At 39.3% G+C, this 19,696-nt stretch overlaps 1 protein-coding gene across 9 annotated transcripts in view; it reads right to left on the bottom strand.

Annotated features, from left to right (window-relative positions):
* Positions 1-19,696, bottom strand: part of LOC141161754 (sodium channel protein type 2 subunit alpha-like) — a 254,893-nt gene that overhangs the window by 4,821 nt on the left and 230,376 nt on the right. For all 9 annotated transcript variants that reach the window (XM_073647029.1, XM_073647035.1, XM_073647030.1 and 6 more), the window contains 5 exons: positions 12,703-12,984; positions 11,869-11,922; positions 8,270-8,407; positions 5,928-6,032; positions 5,561-5,831 (listed from right to left, as the gene is read on the bottom strand). In XM_073647029.1, the coding sequence (XP_073503130.1) occupies positions 5,561-5,831; positions 5,928-6,032; positions 8,270-8,407; positions 11,869-11,922; positions 12,703-12,984 (850 nt within the window). The remainder of the gene's footprint in view (positions 1-5,560; positions 5,832-5,927; positions 6,033-8,269; positions 8,408-11,868; positions 11,923-12,702; positions 12,985-19,696) is intronic.

Below are 19,696 nucleotides of genomic sequence, written 5' to 3'. Positions count from 1 at the left end.
AGAATTTTCAGTGAGCCAATTGTTTGTCAAGCTTAGATATTTATTACACTTCCAATCAGACAAACTGAAACTGACTTAAGCCCATCTGGATTTCTAGGTCATCACAAAGTCAGTCTTTCATCTCATATTTGAATGGATTTCAAAATATTTCTATGTAAACTAGTAAAACTCTTCCCGAAACTGATCATGTTGCATTTTACCTAAATCACTAATGTTAATATTATCCTCCCTTTTACTTTACACAATGTTAATAAAAGAGATACAATACATTATACAGGGTGGGCCATTTATATGGACACACCTAAATTAAATGGGAATGGTTGATGATATTAATTTCCTGTTTGTGGCACATTAGTATATGGGAGGGGAAAACTTTTCCAGATGGGTGGTGACCATGGCGGCCATTTTGAAGTCGGCCATTTTGGATCCAACTTTATTTTTTTCAATGGGAAGAGGGTCATATGACATATCAAACTTATTGAGAATTTCATAAGAAAAACAATGGTGTGCTTGGTTTTAACGTAACTTTATTCTTTCATGAGTTTTTTACAAGTTTATGACCACTTATAAAATGTGTTCAAAGTGCTGCCCATTGTGTTGGATTGTCAATGCAACCATCTTCTCCCATTCTTGACACACTGACTGCAACACCGCAGAAGAAATGCTAGCACAGGCTTCCAGTATCCGTTGTTCCAGATGGTTATAGGAAGTTTCGCCCCCAGCAATTTGCCCCCAGAAGTTCGCCCGCAGGTATATTTCGCTCCCGCACATTTCGCCCCTATCATTTCGCCCCCAGGAAGATTCGCCCCCGCACATTTTGCCCCTGGATGTTTCGTGGGGCGAAACATCCGGGGACGAATTGGGGGCGATATGTGCAGGGGTAAAATGTGCGGGGGAAAAACATTCTGGGGGCCAAATGCTGGGGACGAAATTTGCAGGGGCGAAATGTACCCGGGGGCGAATTGCTGGGGGCGAACTGCTGGGGTCGAGCTGCTGGGGGCGAAACATCCAATTCCCGTTTCAGATGCAGCGCATCTCGTATCTTCACAGCACAGACAATTGCCTTCAGATGACCCCAAAGATAAAAGTCTAAGGGGGTTAGATCGGGAGACCTTGGTGGCCATTCAACTGGCCCATGATGACCTATCCACTTTCCAGGAAACTGTTCATGTAGGAATACCCATAATGTGGTGGTGCACCATCTTGTTGGAAAAACTCAGGGAATGTGCCATCTTTAGTGCATAAAGAGGGCAACACATCACCATGTAGCAATTTCAGATATCCAGAGGTTTCCATTGATGAAGAATGGCCCCACTATCTTTGTACCCCATATACCACACCATACCATCAAGATACAAGGTGTGCAGCATCTGAAACAACGGATTCTGGAAGCCTGTGCTAGCATTTCTTCTGCGGTGTTGCTATCAGTGTGTCAAGAGTGGGAGAAGAGGGTTGCATTGACAATCCAGCAAAATGGGTAAGTACTTTGAACACATTCTATAAGTGGTCCTAAACTTGTAAAAAACTCATGAAAGAATAAAGTTATGTTAAAACCAAGCACACCATTGTTTTTCTTATGAAATTCTCAATAAGTTGGATGTGTCACATGACCCTCTTCCCATTGAAAAAAATAAAGTTGGATCCAAAATGGGCAACTTCAAAATGGCCGCCATGGTCACCAGCCATCTGGAAAAGTTTTCTCCCTCCCACATACTAATGTGCCACAAACAGGAAGTTGATATCACCAACCATTCCTATTTAATTTAGGTGCATCCATATAAATGGCCAACCCTGTAGATTAATTTACACATATGAGATTAGTACTCTATCACCTTTTGAAAGACAATAGGTAAACAACTATCGTACTGGCCCTGCTCAAGAACCCTTTAAAGGGTTATTCCAATCTTCATAGGTGTAAAAAATAAACACTTTTTGCAATTTACTACTTATTAAAATTTACAGCCATTCTGAGATATTAAGTTTAATCCCGAAACTCAAAGCAGTTTGTACAAGCTCAATAGAAAAGAGCTTGTAAGCACAGCACATGTTCCGCTGTCTAGCAGTGGTCAGTCTCCAAGGCAACAAGCTGTAAACAAAAGAAAATGTGTTGAAATCTGAAGAATGGCTCAAAATTGTAATAAGAAGTAAATTGCAAAATTGCTTTATTTCTTAGCACTATCCAACAATAATCATATATGAAGATGGGAACAACCTTTTAAGAGCAAACTAAACTGAATTATTGGAAAAGCAGTGATAACACACAATTCTTTGCTACAGGATGTCATGATGATTAATTTTTTGAAAGAGTGGTCTGGATGATTTGCTTGAAAGATATCATATAAGTTAGTGGCTAGAGTTGGACTGTTGAGTTTGGATTATTTTTGCCCCTAATATTGGGCAACTAGCAGTTGTCTCGTAGGGATTATTTTCCCTCATCTGAATTAAAGCTATGGGATTACACTTTAAATGTGATGGTCTTTTTTTGTTGCCTTAATCTAATAAAATTATCTGGCATTTTATCTAATCTTAATCAGCTCACTTAGCTATTGAACTCCTTCAGGAGAATTTTTTTTTATTATATGTACATGTATTTTTGGCTAAAAAAAAATAATGAGCTTGTTCTGATGACTTATAACCATAGGCGGATTATAGTGAGGGCAATCTGGGCTACCGCCCGGGGCTCCGGGGGGCCCATGACCAGATTGCCCTCATTACAATGTTTTATGCGCTGCCGCCATGCCGCTGATGTGGCACACATACCCCTGCAACTTCACGCAGGGGCAGCAGACTGGGCTGGGAAAGCCCTTGGCCGCTCCCCCAGCAGCCCCTTGGCCGCTGCCCCAGCCCGGGGAGCTCTTGGCCGCTCCCCCAGCAGATAGCAGACACGGCACTGTGCGCGGCCATGTCTGCTGAAATTACGTCACGCAGTGGGCGCCCGGCTTGCACTGCTGCATGCTTACTACTGGAGAGGACCTGGACTGGAGACATGCCAGGGGATGGGGATCGGAGACAAGCCGGGGGATGGTGAGTGCTTGCTTCCCAATGTACCCCCTGTGCGTCTGTGTGCATGTATGATTGTGTTTATGTATGTGTGATATGGTTGTTTATATGTATTTTTCTGCATGTCTTCAAATATGTTTAGACCTGTATGTGTCTTTGTATATGTCTGTATATGTGTCTGTGTGTGTACATTTCTGTGACCCTTATATGTGCAAGTCTGCTTGTATATACAGTACATGACTACATGTTTGACTGCATGCGCATGATTTTGTGTGCACGTGCCTGCTTGTGTCTGACTGCATGTGTGACTGCGTGTGTGTATTGTACCCCGGCAATTATGTATGGCCCCATACTATACCCTGGGAGCTATGTGCGGCCCAGTACTGTAGCCCCGTACTGTAACCCGGGAGCTCCGTGCGTACCCATACTGTAGCCGGCCCCATACTGTAGCCTGGGATCTCCGTGCTGCCCCGTACTGACGGCTACAGCAAGGTGCGGGAACGCCGCTCAACTCCACTAGATCACCACTGCCTGACCCACCTCTCCAGAGGACGCCTTAAGGGGACTATACCTGACATAGGAACGAGTCAGGTATCCACCACAAGATCCCTGTGACCCTATATCTACTGTGAACTTAAGCCGTGCACCTGGAAAATTTCTTTCCCTTGATCCATTTACTAAACTTTAGCACGCCCTCGAACCGCATAACAATAGCAACGTAATGATTAAGGCCATATGAGAGGCCGAAACGTCTACTGTCGCCCTGAAACTCAGTTTGATTGTTTAATTCTGTCTCACTTTGTCCACAATAAATGAACTTTGCCTTCAATTGAGTGTGCGATGAAATAATTCTCTGTAGTAACTAGGCACCAGTTGCCTATTGCATCAGCATCTTTACCCGGACAGAGTGCACGCAAATTCTACTTAATTAACGCACAGTACTGTAGCCCGGGAGCTCCGTGGGGCTTCGTACTGTATCTAGGGAGCTATGTGGGGCTTTGTACCGTATCTAGGGAGCTATATGGGAAGTCGTACTGTATATAGGGAGCTATGTGGGGTTTATACTGTATATAGGGGGATTATGTGGGGGCTCATATTGTACCTAGGGGGCTCATACTGTATATAGTGGGATGTCAGCATACTTAATTGTGGTCAATATTAAGGCATACAATTAATTTATAATTTATATGTTAATATTAATATTGTGCAGAATTAATTTCAGCCTATTAGTGCGGCTTCCACAACAGTCATGGTCTCTCATGTGGCCCCTTGGGAAAATTGATGCCCACTTCTGCTCTATTTTGTTTAGTGCTATGTTATGCACACAAGGGAAAATGTGCGCGGCACGCATAGCGCGCCGCTTTCTATCTTTTTCCATCTACAGACATGCACCAAAGCACCTTTGTGTTGCTCACATGACCTATCACATGATTTCTCAAAGGGAATCATGTGACATGTGATGTGATACATCAGGTACCGGGGGGGCCACGCCTTCTAAACTGTCCGGGGCCCTGGCTACTCTTAATCCACCCCTGCTTATAACTTTATAACTATTTGAAAGTTTAACTTTAATTTGATGATAGAATAGTTCAAAAATAGTTTAGGGAAGAATATACTGTATATGGGTTATAAACCCTTCCATCAGGGCAGCTCACTGATGGATTCACTGTTTACTCATTCTGTAGTCTGCCATGAACAATGATACAACAGGTCAAAAATAGTCAGTTTTCATTTTAATTTTTTTCCCACTACTCCCCTGCGTATTCCTTTTTTAAAAAAATTCACCATTCATTTCCTGACATATTTAGTGCTAATTTTTATTGTCTTTAACAAGATTACATAGCTCACAGGATCCTCTGGGGCATGCCTTTATGCTGCTCTGCATAATCACCCAGTGAGCAAGGCACATCTTGTTAAAGAGCATCAAAAGTAATACTAAATAAAAAGGCCCATATCTCTGGAACTGTATGGTGGGTTTAAAAAAAAAAATCAAAACAAAATGGAATACTCAGGGAAACTGCGAGAATAAAATCAGGGCAAAAACTCAACACTTTAGACTTGGTGACAGGTCCTGATTAAAGTGGTTGTTTGGGGCTTCAACATTGATGGCCTAGGCTTAGGATAGGTCATCAATGCCTGATCAGTGGAGGTGCGACACCCGGCAATCCCGCCGATCAGCTGTTCCTGTGTCATAAGCTGCCGAAACTGCTCACCGTCAACAGTATAGTGGCCGCAGCTGGGTACTGCATATCTGCCCTCTACTGAAAACAATAGGGGGTCGATGTGCGCTACCTGACCGCAGCCACTATTCCGTTGACAGAGATGTGCAGCTCCACAAATAAGTAGTTAAGGCCGGCACCAGAAACGGATGATTGGTGGGAGTGCCGGGCATCGTATCCTCACAACCCCTTTAAGTACAAAAAAAAAACCTTGCCCCTGAATGTGACCAATAGTAAATACCCTTAACTCTGTCTTGTTTATTAAAATGTTTTGTCATTTTTTGGCACAAGTACCATTCTGAGGTCCCACATGCAAGCTTATACCTACAAGCTATACCTACCTACAATAGAAAGAATGACAACCACAAAGTCAAATATATTCCATCCCATTGTGAAGTAATAATGCCGCAGAGAAATAAGCTTGAGCACACATTCTCCAGTAAAAAGAACAATGAAGACTGCATTAATCCAGTACAGGTTGTTCTCCATATCTTGACTTTGGTCATCAGTTTCAATCATCATCGTTACCATGTTTAGGCAGATAAGAACCATGATGGTGATGTCAAATGGTTGCAGGGATACAAAGTCAAAGACTGCACCTTGAAATTTGTTCTGAAATAGGCAAAACGTTGTAGAGTGATTATCAGAGATGGAAAGAATATACTGTATCATTCTGACTTTCTATGTTTACAATGGTGGAAGCCGCACCTGAGGTCTTGGAACAGGCTTCTGTGGTTTTTTTGATCCTAACTTTTTCATGGCATTGTAATATTTCTTTTGTTCCTCTGTCATGAAAATATCCTGACCTCCGAATTATAGGAAAGAAAATCAAACATGGTTATGACAAAAGAAGTCCTTTGTAATTTGATGAGTTAACTATGTAGCATGTAATAGTTATTACAATGTAGTCTCTCAGCTCACACTCCACATTCCATCATGGGTAATACATTAGGTTAAAAGGTTCTGTCAATTCTTTCTGACACGTCTGTTTTAATAAATGTTTGTATTCCTTATGAAATAACAATTCTGAGGCTTCTATTCTTAAAACTCTACATTGACAAATGGGAGTTACCAAGTGGGGGTGTATCACTACACAATCGACACTGTCAACACTGATTGGACTTTATCAGTATAACACTCCCTTTTAAGAAGTGAAACACCCTGTTGTCAATTTATTTAAAAACATTTAGGAGGAAAATCAAAGGAGTAGCACAATGCAGAGCTCTAAATTCAAAGCTAAGCAATTTTCAAAATAGTTTTAATTACAAATGTTCTATGATTTTTGCTGTTGCAGAGCGTCTGTTAGTAGGGATGAGCGGACCTATGGAAGTTAGGGTTCTGGTATCCAACACAAACTTTATTCCAAAGTTTGGTTCGGATACAAGAACTGTACCTGAACTTTAACCAGAACTCAAACCCCATTGAAAAGAATGGGGACCCAAACTTTTGAGCTGGAAAATTCTCTATCTCTCTTCCCGGACTTCCCCCGGAACTCCGAACATTGCAACGGATTTCCGGGAGAAGCCCGTGTTCGGCGTTTAGCACCGGCCACTGACTGTCCTGTACGAACCCCAAACTTTTAAGTTTGGGTTCGCTCATCTCTGTTAGTCATTGATCTAGCTGGGCATAGGTCTGGGTACAGGAAATTCTCATATGATGTATGTCTAAAATGCCCATGACCAAACCTATACTAAAAGATGGCAATTTTATTGGCATTGTATCAACACTATTGAAAATGATTACTGACTATACTTTTCAATGCTACTGTATGGAGAAAAGGTATTTTTTAATGGCAGATAAATGCATCTATGTAAGCATTCAGTTAGCTATATCTGAAACATACTGTATGTTTGGTAGGAGTATTTGAAAAGCCTGAATACAGTGTAAACGTAGCCTTGACTGGAGTAGTTTGTAATGACATTAGGTAGCCCCCCCAAAAACAAACATTTGGACAGTAATTAATAATGCTATGGCCAGTCATATTCTATGCATAGGATATACAATTTGTTTTCCCATAATACGCTTTTGCTGCCTATTAAAAATCACCTTCCCTTGATAAAGCAGCTACGTGAAACGCGCGTTGGAGCAGCCAAAAAAGCACTTTCGTTCCTCTGTCACTATGGGTAAACACATTTACTAATATTTATATGTATATCTATTCGTACAACATGGAGGAAGAAGGGGTCACTACATGCACTATATGATTACTATAGATCTTTGACACTGGCTTTCTATATTTATAACTTTTATTGTTGTGTATGTAAGGATGTTTTGAAAACTATTTTTCATTACATGTTTACAGGTATCGATTTTCTTGTTGCATACACACAGACACATTTTTTATCTATACATGCTTTCTCCATATTTTATACTGGATAATGTTGCTTCTCCAATTACTCATGTTTCCTCCTCACAATATTTTGTACATTAGGTATTTTTAATTACTTCAATAAATAAATATGTTTTAATTGGTGTTTAGTGGTTTATGGTCACTCCATTTTTGGTGTTTTTTGTCAATGTTTGGGAGTGCTCCACCCCTTCAACTTTCTTTTCTTTGATTTAAGGGGGAACACCTTAAAAATTTGGTTATGTTCCCAACCTGGTTATTTAATTTGTACGATATGAATAATTTGATAATGTCTTTCATATATTTCAAGTCCCACAATGAAGGCGTTTTTAAAACTTGGTCTAAGTGTACGGTTTCAAGAAATGATAGCCGCATTAAAGGGAGGAAGGTGTGCAGTATATTCATGTAAGGCCACAGCCCCGCTATCAGTATTTGGTCAGTATTCGGTCAGTATTTTTTCTCAGGAATGGGAGCCAAAACCAGGTGAGGAACAATCAGAGAAAAGGTGTAATAGAAACAAGTCACCAATTCAGCATTTATCACCCACTCCTGGTTTTGTCTCCCACTCCTGAGAAAAAATACTGACCGAATACTGACCAAATACTGATAGTGGGGCCGAGGCCTAAGGGAAAAGGTTGGAAAGACCGGAATTTAGAACTGGTAGAGTTCAATAAGAATAACAGGTTAAATATTAAATACTTATCTTCTTTTTCTGTTGATTAAAATTATCAATGATGACACCAATGAAGAGGTTGAGTGTAAAGAAGGATCCAAAGATGATAAAAATAACAAAGTAAAGATACATGTACAGATTGTCTTCATACAATGGTTGTTCTTCCACCTGAAAAAGCAAATAAAGGAAGAGTCAAAAGTGAAAACTGAACATGTGATGTAATAGCTGGAAAGGATTATGGGGAAGCCCCAGCAGCCGCAATAGAGGTCATACGACCCTTCTCCGACTCATGCTATTTTCCGCTTTGATTAAGGTGGTGCTGGGCAGTTTTGGAGTGAATCAAGTTACAAATTGTTCCGTTTTACTTATTTCCTAAAGTGACATGAATTCGATTTGCATCAAATCTGTTTGCTAGGATAAATTAGAGTGTGAAACTTTTCTACTTCACTATCTTAAATATACACATACTAAGTCCAGCCACCCATAGGACCCCATTTTTTTTTTTTTTTTTAAAAACCTATACCTTAGCATAAATATTTTTTTTTTAACTGGATGGCACAAGATCATATTGAATTGGTATGACGAAAAAAAATTAAAGGAGTTGAACAAAATATTAAAAGATAACCCACAAATTTCAGGGATGCTCTTAAAATAATAAACTGAACCATATCCATCCTCTCTTATCCCTGAGGATCCCGCACACAGTGGTCTGCTAGCAATGTTCCAGTCTGCTGATTGCAGCCAATAACAGGCCTCAGTGGTCAAGTAACTGAAGAACAGGAAATCATGGCTCTCGGATACTGCACATACCACTAAGTGACCTGCACTGGATTTATGAGATTAAGAGTGAGTGAATATGGCTCAGTTTGTTATTTTAAAAGCATTGCTTTCTTTGGACAGTTTAACATGGAGAATAACCCCTTTAAGGATTATATATGTACATATAAAGTACCGATGAGAAGTTTGGAGGTACTTGTTCATGGAATGATTTTTCGTGTTCTTATTGGAATATGCACATTTTGGATTCAGACTGAAGGCAGTAAAACCACGAAGGAGCACAAGGAAACAAGGAGAAAAGCAGTATGTGTGAAATAAACCAGAATCTGTTAAACCTTAAATACCTCAAAATACCCCCTTATACTCAGCTTTACTCTCCCTTGGCATTTTCTCAAGCAGCTACATCAGGTCGCCACCTGGAATGGCTTTTAAACAGTCTTGAAGGAGCTCCCAGAGGTGTTGAGCACTTGTTGGCTGCTTTTCCTTCACTCTGTGGTTCAACTCACCACAAATCATCTCAACTGGGTTGAGTTCGGATGACTGTGGAGGCCATGTCTTCTGTCGCACACTGCATCCCTCTCCTTCTTGGTCACATCGCCTTTACATAGCCTGGAGGTCTGTTTTGGATCTTTGTGCTGTTGCAACACAAATGATGGTCCCACTAATTTCAAATCAGAAGGGATGGTATGCCCTTGCAGAATGCTTTGGTAACTATGGTGGGAAAGTGTACCTTGAATTTGCGATAAATCACGAATAGTGCTTCCAGCAACGCACACTCAGACCATGACACCTCCCCCATCATGTTTTACCATGGGCACCACACATGTAGAAACCATCTGCTCATCTTTTCGGCATCTCAACGTGGCGGTTGGCTCCCAAATCTCATATTTTACCTCATCAGACCATAGTATAGATTTCCACTGATCTAATATCAAGTCCTCATGTTGTTTGGCCCTAACAAGACTGGTCTTGGTTGCAATCCTCAGTAGTGACTTCTTTGCAGGAATTAGACTATAAAGGCCTGTTTTTTGCAGTCTCCTCAGGACAGTTAATATTGAGATGTATTTTCTTCTTATGTTTGAGCATCATTTTTGAGGGTTGTTATCTGAGGTGGTGTTAGTTAGTGGTTTGTGAGTCTTTCAACTGATGAACTTATCCTCTGCAGCAAAGGTCATGTTTGGTCTTCCTTTCCGGAGGCGGTCCTCATGAGCGTCAGTTTCATCATAGCAATGAATTGATGGTTTTCACGACTGCATTTGAAGATATCTTCAAGTTTCTAAAAATTTTCCAGATTGACTGACTTTCATGTCTTAAAAGAATGATGGACTGTCGTTTCTCTTCTCTGTAGTTGAGTGGTTCTTGCCATTGGACAACTGCGCAATAGGGCTCAGTACTATATGGAACTGTGCACCCACACTGGCTCTAGAAAATGATGATCAAAAACACTTTCTGAAGACCAGTGATTCCACAATTGACCTCTTGGAGAGGCACACCTGTTCATTGGAAACAATTTCAGTTGACTACTTGACGAAAGCTGTCGAGAGAATGCTAAGTGAGTGTAAAGCTGTTATCAGAGCAAAAGGGGGTACTTTGAGGAATCTGAGTTCCAACACATATACTGGTCTTTTTTTTTACACGTGTTTCTTTGCTCCTTGTTTCTACATGTGTTCCTTCATGGTAGTGCTGCTGAATCTACAATGAGCACATTACAATAAGAACAAAGAAAACCATTGCATGAGCAGATGTGTCAAAACTTTTGACTAGTACTATATGTTATAGGGTTTTGTAATTTTTTTCCTTATGAAGCGCACAACTCCTCTGCCTCCCGATTCCTTGTGTGCTGGGGGTGGTGCGTTCCTGATGATTGACAGTTCAGACTGGCAGCATGTCTGCTCCGCTGGCTCAAACTGTGCGCTCTCGTGGTGCAAATCTGTGTGCTTAGGCAATACAGCATATTGAAGAAGTGCATGGACAATTAAGCTGGCCAGATTCCAATCTGTATAGCAAATAGTTTGCAAATGTTGCTCTCTTAGCCTAGGAGACTGACCACTTCTAATTTACTACAAAAGTGTCTGGTATTCTAGGCATCGAGCGGTAAACAAGGCAAATAAAAATCATATGTACTTGAAAACATAGAGGATTTTTAAGAAGAAGTAAATTCTAAAGTTGCTTGTTAAGTACTTTTCAATTCTACTCATATAAGAGGGCTTGGAAATTCAGTTTGCATCCAATGTTTTATATATTTTTTATTATTATTATTTATTGTTATAGCGCCATTTATTCCATGGTGCTTTACATGTGAAAAAGGGGTATACATGCAAAAACAATTACAGTAATCTTGAACAAAACGTTACGGCGACTGGCACAGGAGGAGCGAGGACCCTCCCACGAGGGCTCAGAGTCTAAAAGGGATGAGTGAGGATACAGTATCAAATATGATCCGATTTGCCATTTAAAAATGTGCTTCTTATGCTCTGAATGAATGGCTTGGGAAAGGGTTAAAAAACAATAAAATATCATACTCACCTCATCTCACCGTTCCCTAGCTCTGCAGCTCTCCGCCAATCCCCCGCCCTCTCCCAAAGTCACCTGCTCAAGTCTTCTCTTTATTCTTTGCTGGTCAGCACCAGAAATGGCAGCAAAGAGTGAAGAGAATCTAGCCCATATGAATCTAGCAAAATGGTAACTCAATGGTAGCCATTTTGCTGGATTTGCTCCAATATAATCCCCCCAAAATTTGGATTTGCTAGAATATGCAAATTTTGGGAAAATCAAAATGATTTTGAATTAGAATTGGTTTGCTCATCCTTATAATATATGAATTTATGTATCAAAAGTTAGTGAAAACTCACCTTTCGTGAATCAACTGCGGCATACATAATGTCCATCCAGCCTTTAAATGTTGCCTGTAAAATGGATGTTGTGAATTACGATATAATACTTTTAAAATGTAAAGATCTGAATGCAATAATGAGTGAAGAGTCACCACATTAATGGTCTATAGACTATTGAAAAAGGTCTCTACGTAGTAGACTTTACAGATCTAAAAAATAGCACATCAGAAAACAGATTGATCAGAGGGAGCCAAGTACTAGCATGCCCACTAGCCATAAAAAAACAAACAATACCTAGATAAAGTACAAATATGATAAAGTATAATTGATTGCATGTTCATTTTTTTATGCAAATTGCCTCTTCAGACAGGAAGAGAACTAGAACTCTATAGCGCCACCTGTTGGAAACAGCGATCCTACAAGTCACTATCGATCCTTTAACGAGTCTTGCAATATGACTTAGGATAAAAGCCAAATCAGAATCTCAAGTTGCAGACATGATGATTTGGGGTTTTGCCTCTCATCAGTGCAAAGTATGAGATCTGATTTGGCTAGGTGAGAGGCTCTGGACTGAGGTCTAAGAGGTAACGTTTCTCCTTGTAGAGAGTGGCACACCGGCCCAGGCATGTCAATGTAAGGAGGCTTATTTGCCGTGCATTGCTCCTCTGGGAAATTAAATATGTAAATTGCCTGGTCAAAGAGGAAGAGGACCAGATCTCTATAGCGCCACCTGTTGGAAGCAACGTTGTTCAATTTTTAGCGTTAAAAAGGGCAATCCTCTATGACGGTCATACGTTCTGATGGGGCATATGAAACAGGGTTATGTAAAGCCAAAAAAAAGACATCTCTTACCACTTGAAGCAAAGAAAGGTAGCCAAAGCCAACATTGTCAAAGTTCACTTTGACATTTTTCCATCTTGCGGATTCATTTTGGGCTATAAGTGTGAGACAGTCTGACATGTTATTAACTATGTCAGTAGAAAAGTATTCTTCTGTAGTGACATTTATGCAGTAGCCATATTTGCCGGAAAACATGTTGACTCCCATAATACTGAAAATTAGCCAAAAAATTAGACAAACCAGCAGCACGTTCATGATGGAAGGAATGGCGCCTATAAGGGCATTAACAACCACCTGGCATAGAATTGAGAGGGGAAATAGATATTAGTATCAGTTTCCATCACTTAAGTTAAAATGATAGTGGGATAGAAACATAAGTGAAAAAGTATAAAAAATAAATAAATAAAATTAAAATGACAAGTTATGATGATGAAATGAAGCACAAGCAATGTGTATGAAAATAAATATTTACACCTAAATAATTCATGGAAAAATGAAGAATGCAGAGAATTTGCAAAAAAGCTAAAAAATATTTTTTTTGATAAAATAATCATTGTTCATACGGATAATGTTTTTAAAGGAAAAAAGAACACAAATTGAAAACAATTTACCTTATTAAAAACAGATTTGAAAACTTAAAAAAAATCAAATAATGGATGAAAAAATGTTAACACATATGCAAATATATTTTAAAACAAAGTGTAAAAATGAAACAAAGTAATGAAGTGAATAAATATATATTATGCTTTTAAATACAGCATTATAAGACATATGATAATATGATATGATTGATAGAACATTCTATAGATGGAATAATAGCTTAAGAAATTAGAGAAACATGCAAGTGATAAAATGTTAGGTCATCAAACTTCCTAGTGCAAGCAAAATTTGTAACATAATCCATTCGCAAACCACTAAAACTAGTAGCCACTAATGATGGATTCGAAGCTAGACAGGCAGCCATGATATATTCACGAAGACTATTATTCCATTCTGTGCATGGAAACATTCTTAGCAAAGAGAACCATTTCCATTTGGTGTATTATTTCACCGAACTTCATTTCAAACTTCAGTCATCAACCAGTTTGTCTACATTTAATTTCAAAATTCTATGCAAAAATATTTGATTCTTTTCATTTCCTTTTGTGTTTTGAAACTCAAATTTTGGAAAGATTAAAAAATGTATTCAGTTTACATGAATTCAAATCAAGAGTAACAAAGCTGATCTAAGCAATTATATTAGCTATGAAAATTGAAAGGTTAAAGGGGTTTTCCAAAGCCGTAATACTGATAGTCTGTCTTTGGATAAGCCATAAATATCAAATCGGTCGAGGTCTAACTCTTGGTATTGAAGTGAATAGGACAATGCTGTAGGACTAGAGATGAGCATATAAGGCAAAATTCGAATTTGCCTGTTCATGCAGATTTTCCCAGGGAATTTGATTGCCAGGGAAGCTAGTCTTCATGAATTTAATGCCCTTTATTTTGCTCTGGGGTCTCTCCAGCCCCCTGATCATAATAAACAAAAGATGGAAAAAGAAAATCCTTATACTCACCTTACCGCTTACCTCTCCAGCCCCTCCACTCATCACCATCACTCATCCGGTCTTCATCACATTTTCTTATCACTGCCATGTGAACTGAAATCCCCATGCCCATGCTTGGACTGGCCCACAGGAGAATCCTCCGGTGGGCCACCACCCTCTTATATGAGCAGTACTTGGCACAATATACTTGAATCATTATGTACAGACAAAGGCAGCATCTTATTCATTTAACAATCTACCCAGTTCATTGTTATAGAAATTTGTGATTGAGGATAATGTCACATTTGCATGTAGCTGAAAAGTGGAGCCCTGAAGTTGGTTACTGGTGGGACCTTGGCTCCCCAGTCTGACACTGCCAGCGCCTCTCATGTGACGCCGGGACTTCTGGTTCTAATGAGGCCCACAAGGTTTCTGCGCAAGCAAATAGAAGGTCGCAACATCATAACGTTCATCAGAAGACACAACGAGGACAGGATGGGTGATGAGAAGCAGAGGGACCAGGGAAGTGAGGGATGAGGTGAATACAAGTATTCTTTGTTATTTTATACCATTTGCTGGCCTTTCATGCTACAGAAAAATAGCATCAAGCGGCCGCCACTTTTCTGAATTTGCGCGGAAGTGAATTTGAAAAAAAAAATCCACATTTTGGCAAATGGCAATCTATGTAAAATTCAAGTAGAATTCAATTCCTCTCGTAGATGTTCACTCATCTCTGGCAGGACCCAAGCGTAAATAATGAAAAGTCTGCAGTGTTTGCATGATCACCATTCTCCCTTTACACTGCTGAGTGGGCAGGGTTGTATTATACTATGATCCCACTTAGCATTTCCACCACAGACCTCCTGCAGCGCTAGATATAATCACGAAGAAGGAGAAGAGCAGTCACACATCTAATCCTTTGCATTGCAAACAGTGAAATTTGTATCTGCATAACTTGACATGCTGCAAACCTGTAGCTCCAGTAAATTACACTTTGGATATATTTTGTAGCAAGAGCATGAGATTTTTTAAAATTTCATGCACTATGTTGGCATTGTAAAATGCACCGCTTTTTGTTGTTTTTTTTTTTTGGGGGGGGGGGTGGTTGCAAGTAGACACTTAGTTGAAAATCCACTGCGTTTTTACACGGTGGGAACTTAGCCTTATACTGAAAGGCCATCAATATTGTAATCCTGGAAAACCCTTTTAATCTATGTTGAGGATTGTGACGCCACCATAGAGTGTCCATATACAGTATTTCCATATTGGAGTTTCATACTATTTACAGGAATGATGTGGAATACTTACTGTGACTTTGTAAGATCTTGCAATATGTATTTTATAGAGAGGAAATCACAGAATTCCATGCTGGTATACTGCATATAAAACCATCAGTCTTAAGCTAAATGAAATGTAACAAAGCCCAGAATTCAAACAAAACAATTCATGTAATAATGCCTGTTTAATTAGTTCCTATGTTTATAAGGTAAAAAAATCAGATTTTTTTTTTCAACTCAGTAGATGCTATTAACTGAACTGAAAATAAAAAATGCAGTACTTAAAATGTAATCATGTGCCTAGTCAGAGATTTCAAAAATAAATTGTATTATTTTTTTAATCTTTTTATATATTTCAGTAATCATATTAAGTTTACATTACCAATAGACTTACTTCACATTTTTGCATAACCTTGCACTTTAACCCCTTTCCTATAAATGCCAATTTTTCACCTGCCTAACACAGGCAAAGTTATTCAAATCAGACATGTGTCACTTTATCTTGAAATAACTGGAATGTTTCTATATATCCCAATGCTTCTGTTTTTTTCATGACACATCGTACTTTATGTTCATTTAGGTCAAATTTTCGATTTTTAATTTTTATGCAATTGCAACAGATAGTCAAACCACATAAAATATTTAATAAAAACTGTCTACTACATGTCTAGCCTACATCAGCATCAATTCTGAAACATCCTTTTATTTTTTTAGGATGTTAGGAGGCCTAAAAGTTTAGCAGCATTTTTTTTTTCATTTTTTAAACAAAATTTACAAAACCAGTTTTTTAAGGACTACTTCATATCTGAAGTGACTCTGAGTGGCCTGTATGTTATAAAACCCCTAAACAAGACCCCATTTTAAAAACTGCACCCCTCAATGAATTAAAAACTGCATTTAGGAAGTTTGTTAACCTTACAGGTGCTTCATAGGAATTAACACAAAGTGAAATGAAAAAATGAAAAATTTAATTTTGTTCCATTAAAATGTTGCTTTAGCCTCAATTTTTTTCATTTTTGCAAGGGGTAACAGGAGAAAATGGATGATACAATTTGATAAACAATTTCTCCTGAATGTGGCAACGTGCCATATGTAATCAGTCACTACAGTTTGGGCACGCGACAAGTTTCGGGAGAGAAGGAGCTCTGTTTCTCTTTTTGAGTGCAAATTTGGATGGAATAGATTGTGGACACCATGTCGTATTTGCAGGGATCCTGAAGTGCCAAAATAGTAGAAACCCTCAACAAGTGACCCCATTTTGGAAACTACATCCTGTAAAAAATCTAACAAGCGATATAGTGAGCACTTTGAACCTACATGTGCTTCACAGAATTATATACCATTTGACCACGAAAACGAAAGATTACTTTTCTTTCCATTACATGTTATTTTATCCCACTTTTTAAATTTTCACAAGGAGTAATATGATAAAATGGACCCTACAATTTCTCCAAAAGGTGAAACATCTAGTTGGAAATTACTGTTTGAGGATACAGTAGGGCTCAGAAGGGAAGGAACTCTATTTGACTTTTGGAGCACAATTTTGGATGAAATAAATTCTGGATGCCATGTTGCATTAGCAAAGCTCCTAGGGTGCCAAACATCAGAAACCCTTTAACCCCTTTACCCCCGAGGGTGGTTTGCACGTTAATGACTGCACCAATTTTCAAAATTTGAATTTTTATGCCCTTAAATCAGAGAGATATATCTCACAAAATAGTTAATAAATAACATTTCCCACATGTCTATTTTACATCAGCACAATTTTGGAACCAATTTTTTTTTTTAATAGGGAGCTATAAGGGTTAAAAGTTGACCAGCAATTTCTCATTTTTACAACAAAATTTACAAAATCATTTTTTTAGGGACCACATTACATTTGAAGTGACTTTGAGGGGCCTTTATGACAGAAAATACCCAAAAGTGACACCATTCTAAAAACTGCACCCCTCAAGGTGCTCAAAACCACATTCAAGAAGTTTATTAACCCTTCAGGTGATGCACAGGAATTTTTGGAATGGGGAAGAAAAAAATGCACATTTAACTTTTTTCACAAAAATGTTACTATAGACTCCAATTTTTTTACTTTTGCAGGGGTAACAGGAAAAAAGGACCCCAAAACTTGTTGTGCAATTTCCCCTGAGCACGTAGATACCCCATACGTGGGGAAAAAACACTGGGCGCACGGCAGGGCTCAGAAGGGAAGGAGCCCCATTTGACTTTTTGAATGTAAAATTTGCTTGAATAATTAGCGGACACCATGTTGCATTTGGAGAGCCCCTGATGTGCTTAAACAGTGGAACCCCCCCCACAAGTGACACCATTTTGGAAACTAGACCTCTCAGGGAACTTATCTAGATGTGTGGTGAGCACCTTGAACCCCCAGGTGCTTCACAGAAGTTTATAACATGGAGCCGTGAAAATAAAAAAATCTAACTTTTTCCACAAAAATGATCTTTTAGCCCCAAATTTTTTTATTTTCACAAGGGTAAGAGGAGAAAATGGAACCTAAAAACTGTTGTGCAATTTCTCCTGAGTATGCCAATACCCCATATGTGGGAAAAATATACTGTTGGGACGCACGTCAGGGTTCAGAAGGGAAGGAGCACTGTGTGACTTTTTGAACGCAAAATTGGCTGGAATCAAGAGCGGACGCCATGTAGCATTTCGGGGGCCCCTGATGTGCCTAAATAGTGGAAACCCCCACAATTGACTCCATTTTGGAAACTAGACCCCTCAAGGATTTTATCAAGGGGTATAGTGTACATTTTGAGCCCAGAAGTATGACAGAATTTGATAACATTAGGTCATCATATTGAATAAGCTGTCATTAGTCTTGAGTGGAAGTGCTCGCTACTTGAGTTTGCATTGGGTACTCGCGTATGCACCATGTATCACGGGTGCTCGAGTGACATGTTCGAGTCCCCGCCCCACATGTTTCACGGTTGTTAGACACCCATAAAAAAACCATGCGGGGATCGCTCGTGCATGGCAGGTGATCCCAGCAATGTTTTTTGTGGTCGAGAAGCATATAATGCAGAGACTAGAGTATGTCACTCGAACACCTGTGATACTCAGTGCAAACCCGAGCACCCGATGCAAACTCAAGTAGCGAGCACTTGCGCTCAACACTGGTCGCCATATCGTCATCATTTTTTTTTCTTTACTTTTGAAAAAATCCCAACTCTAACACCAACCCCAACCCTAACCCCAACCCTAACCCTACCCTAACCCTAGCCCAACCCTAACCCTAGCCCAACCCTAACCCCAACCCTAATACAACCCCAACCCTAACCCTAGCCCAACCCTCGCCCAAACCTAACCCTAGCCCAACCCTAACCCTAGCACAACCCTAACCCTAGCACAACCCTAACCCCAACCCTAATACAACCCTAACCCTAGCACAACCCTAACCCTAGAGTTTGTTTTTTTTACGCCGTTCCTCGTGTGGTGTAAGTGATTAGATGACTTTATTCTTCGGTTCGGTGCGATTACAGCGATACCAGATTCATATCGGGTTTCTATGATTGACAGCTGTCACACACTAAAAGATGCTTGCATCGCCATATTTTGAGAGCTATAATTTTTCCATATTTTGGTTGACAGAGTCATGTGACAGCTTGTTTTTTGTGGGACAAGTTAACGTTTTTATCGGTACCATTTTTGGGCATGTGACATTTTTTGATCGCTTTCTATTCCGATTTTTGGGAGGCAGAATAATCAAAAAACAGTAATTCCGGAATTGTTTTTTTGGGGGTATTTTATGCCATTCCGTGTGTGGTAACATTGATAAGGCAGCTTTATTCTTCGGATCAGTACGTTTACAGTGGCATCGCGTTCATATCTTTTTTTATGTTTTGGCGCTTTTACACAATAAAAACAATTTTCTAGAAAATCTAATTTTTTTGCATCGCTTTATTCTGAGAGCTATTACTTTTTTATTTTTTCGATGATGGAGCTGTATGGTGCCTTGTTTTTTGCGTGACAAGATGACGTTTTCAGCGGTACCATTTGTATTTACATTCGTCTTTTTGATCGCGTGTTATTTCATTTTATGTTTGGCAGTATGATGATAAAGCATTGTTTTTTGCTTCGTTTTTTATTTATTTTTTTACCATGTTCACTAAAGGGGTTAACTAGTGGGACAATTTTATAGGTCAGGTCATTCCGGATGCGGCGATACCAAATATGTGTACTTTTATT

This window comes from Phyllobates terribilis, unplaced genomic scaffold (genome assembly GCF_046119375.1).
Source record: "Phyllobates terribilis strain yellow unplaced genomic scaffold, ASM4611937v1 Scaffold_9__5_contigs__length_417890890, whole genome shotgun sequence".
NCBI lineage: Eukaryota > Metazoa > Chordata > Amphibia > Anura > Dendrobatidae > Phyllobates > Phyllobates terribilis.
Note: the sequence above shows the minus strand (reverse complement) of the source record. Positions and strands in the feature narration are given on the sequence as shown.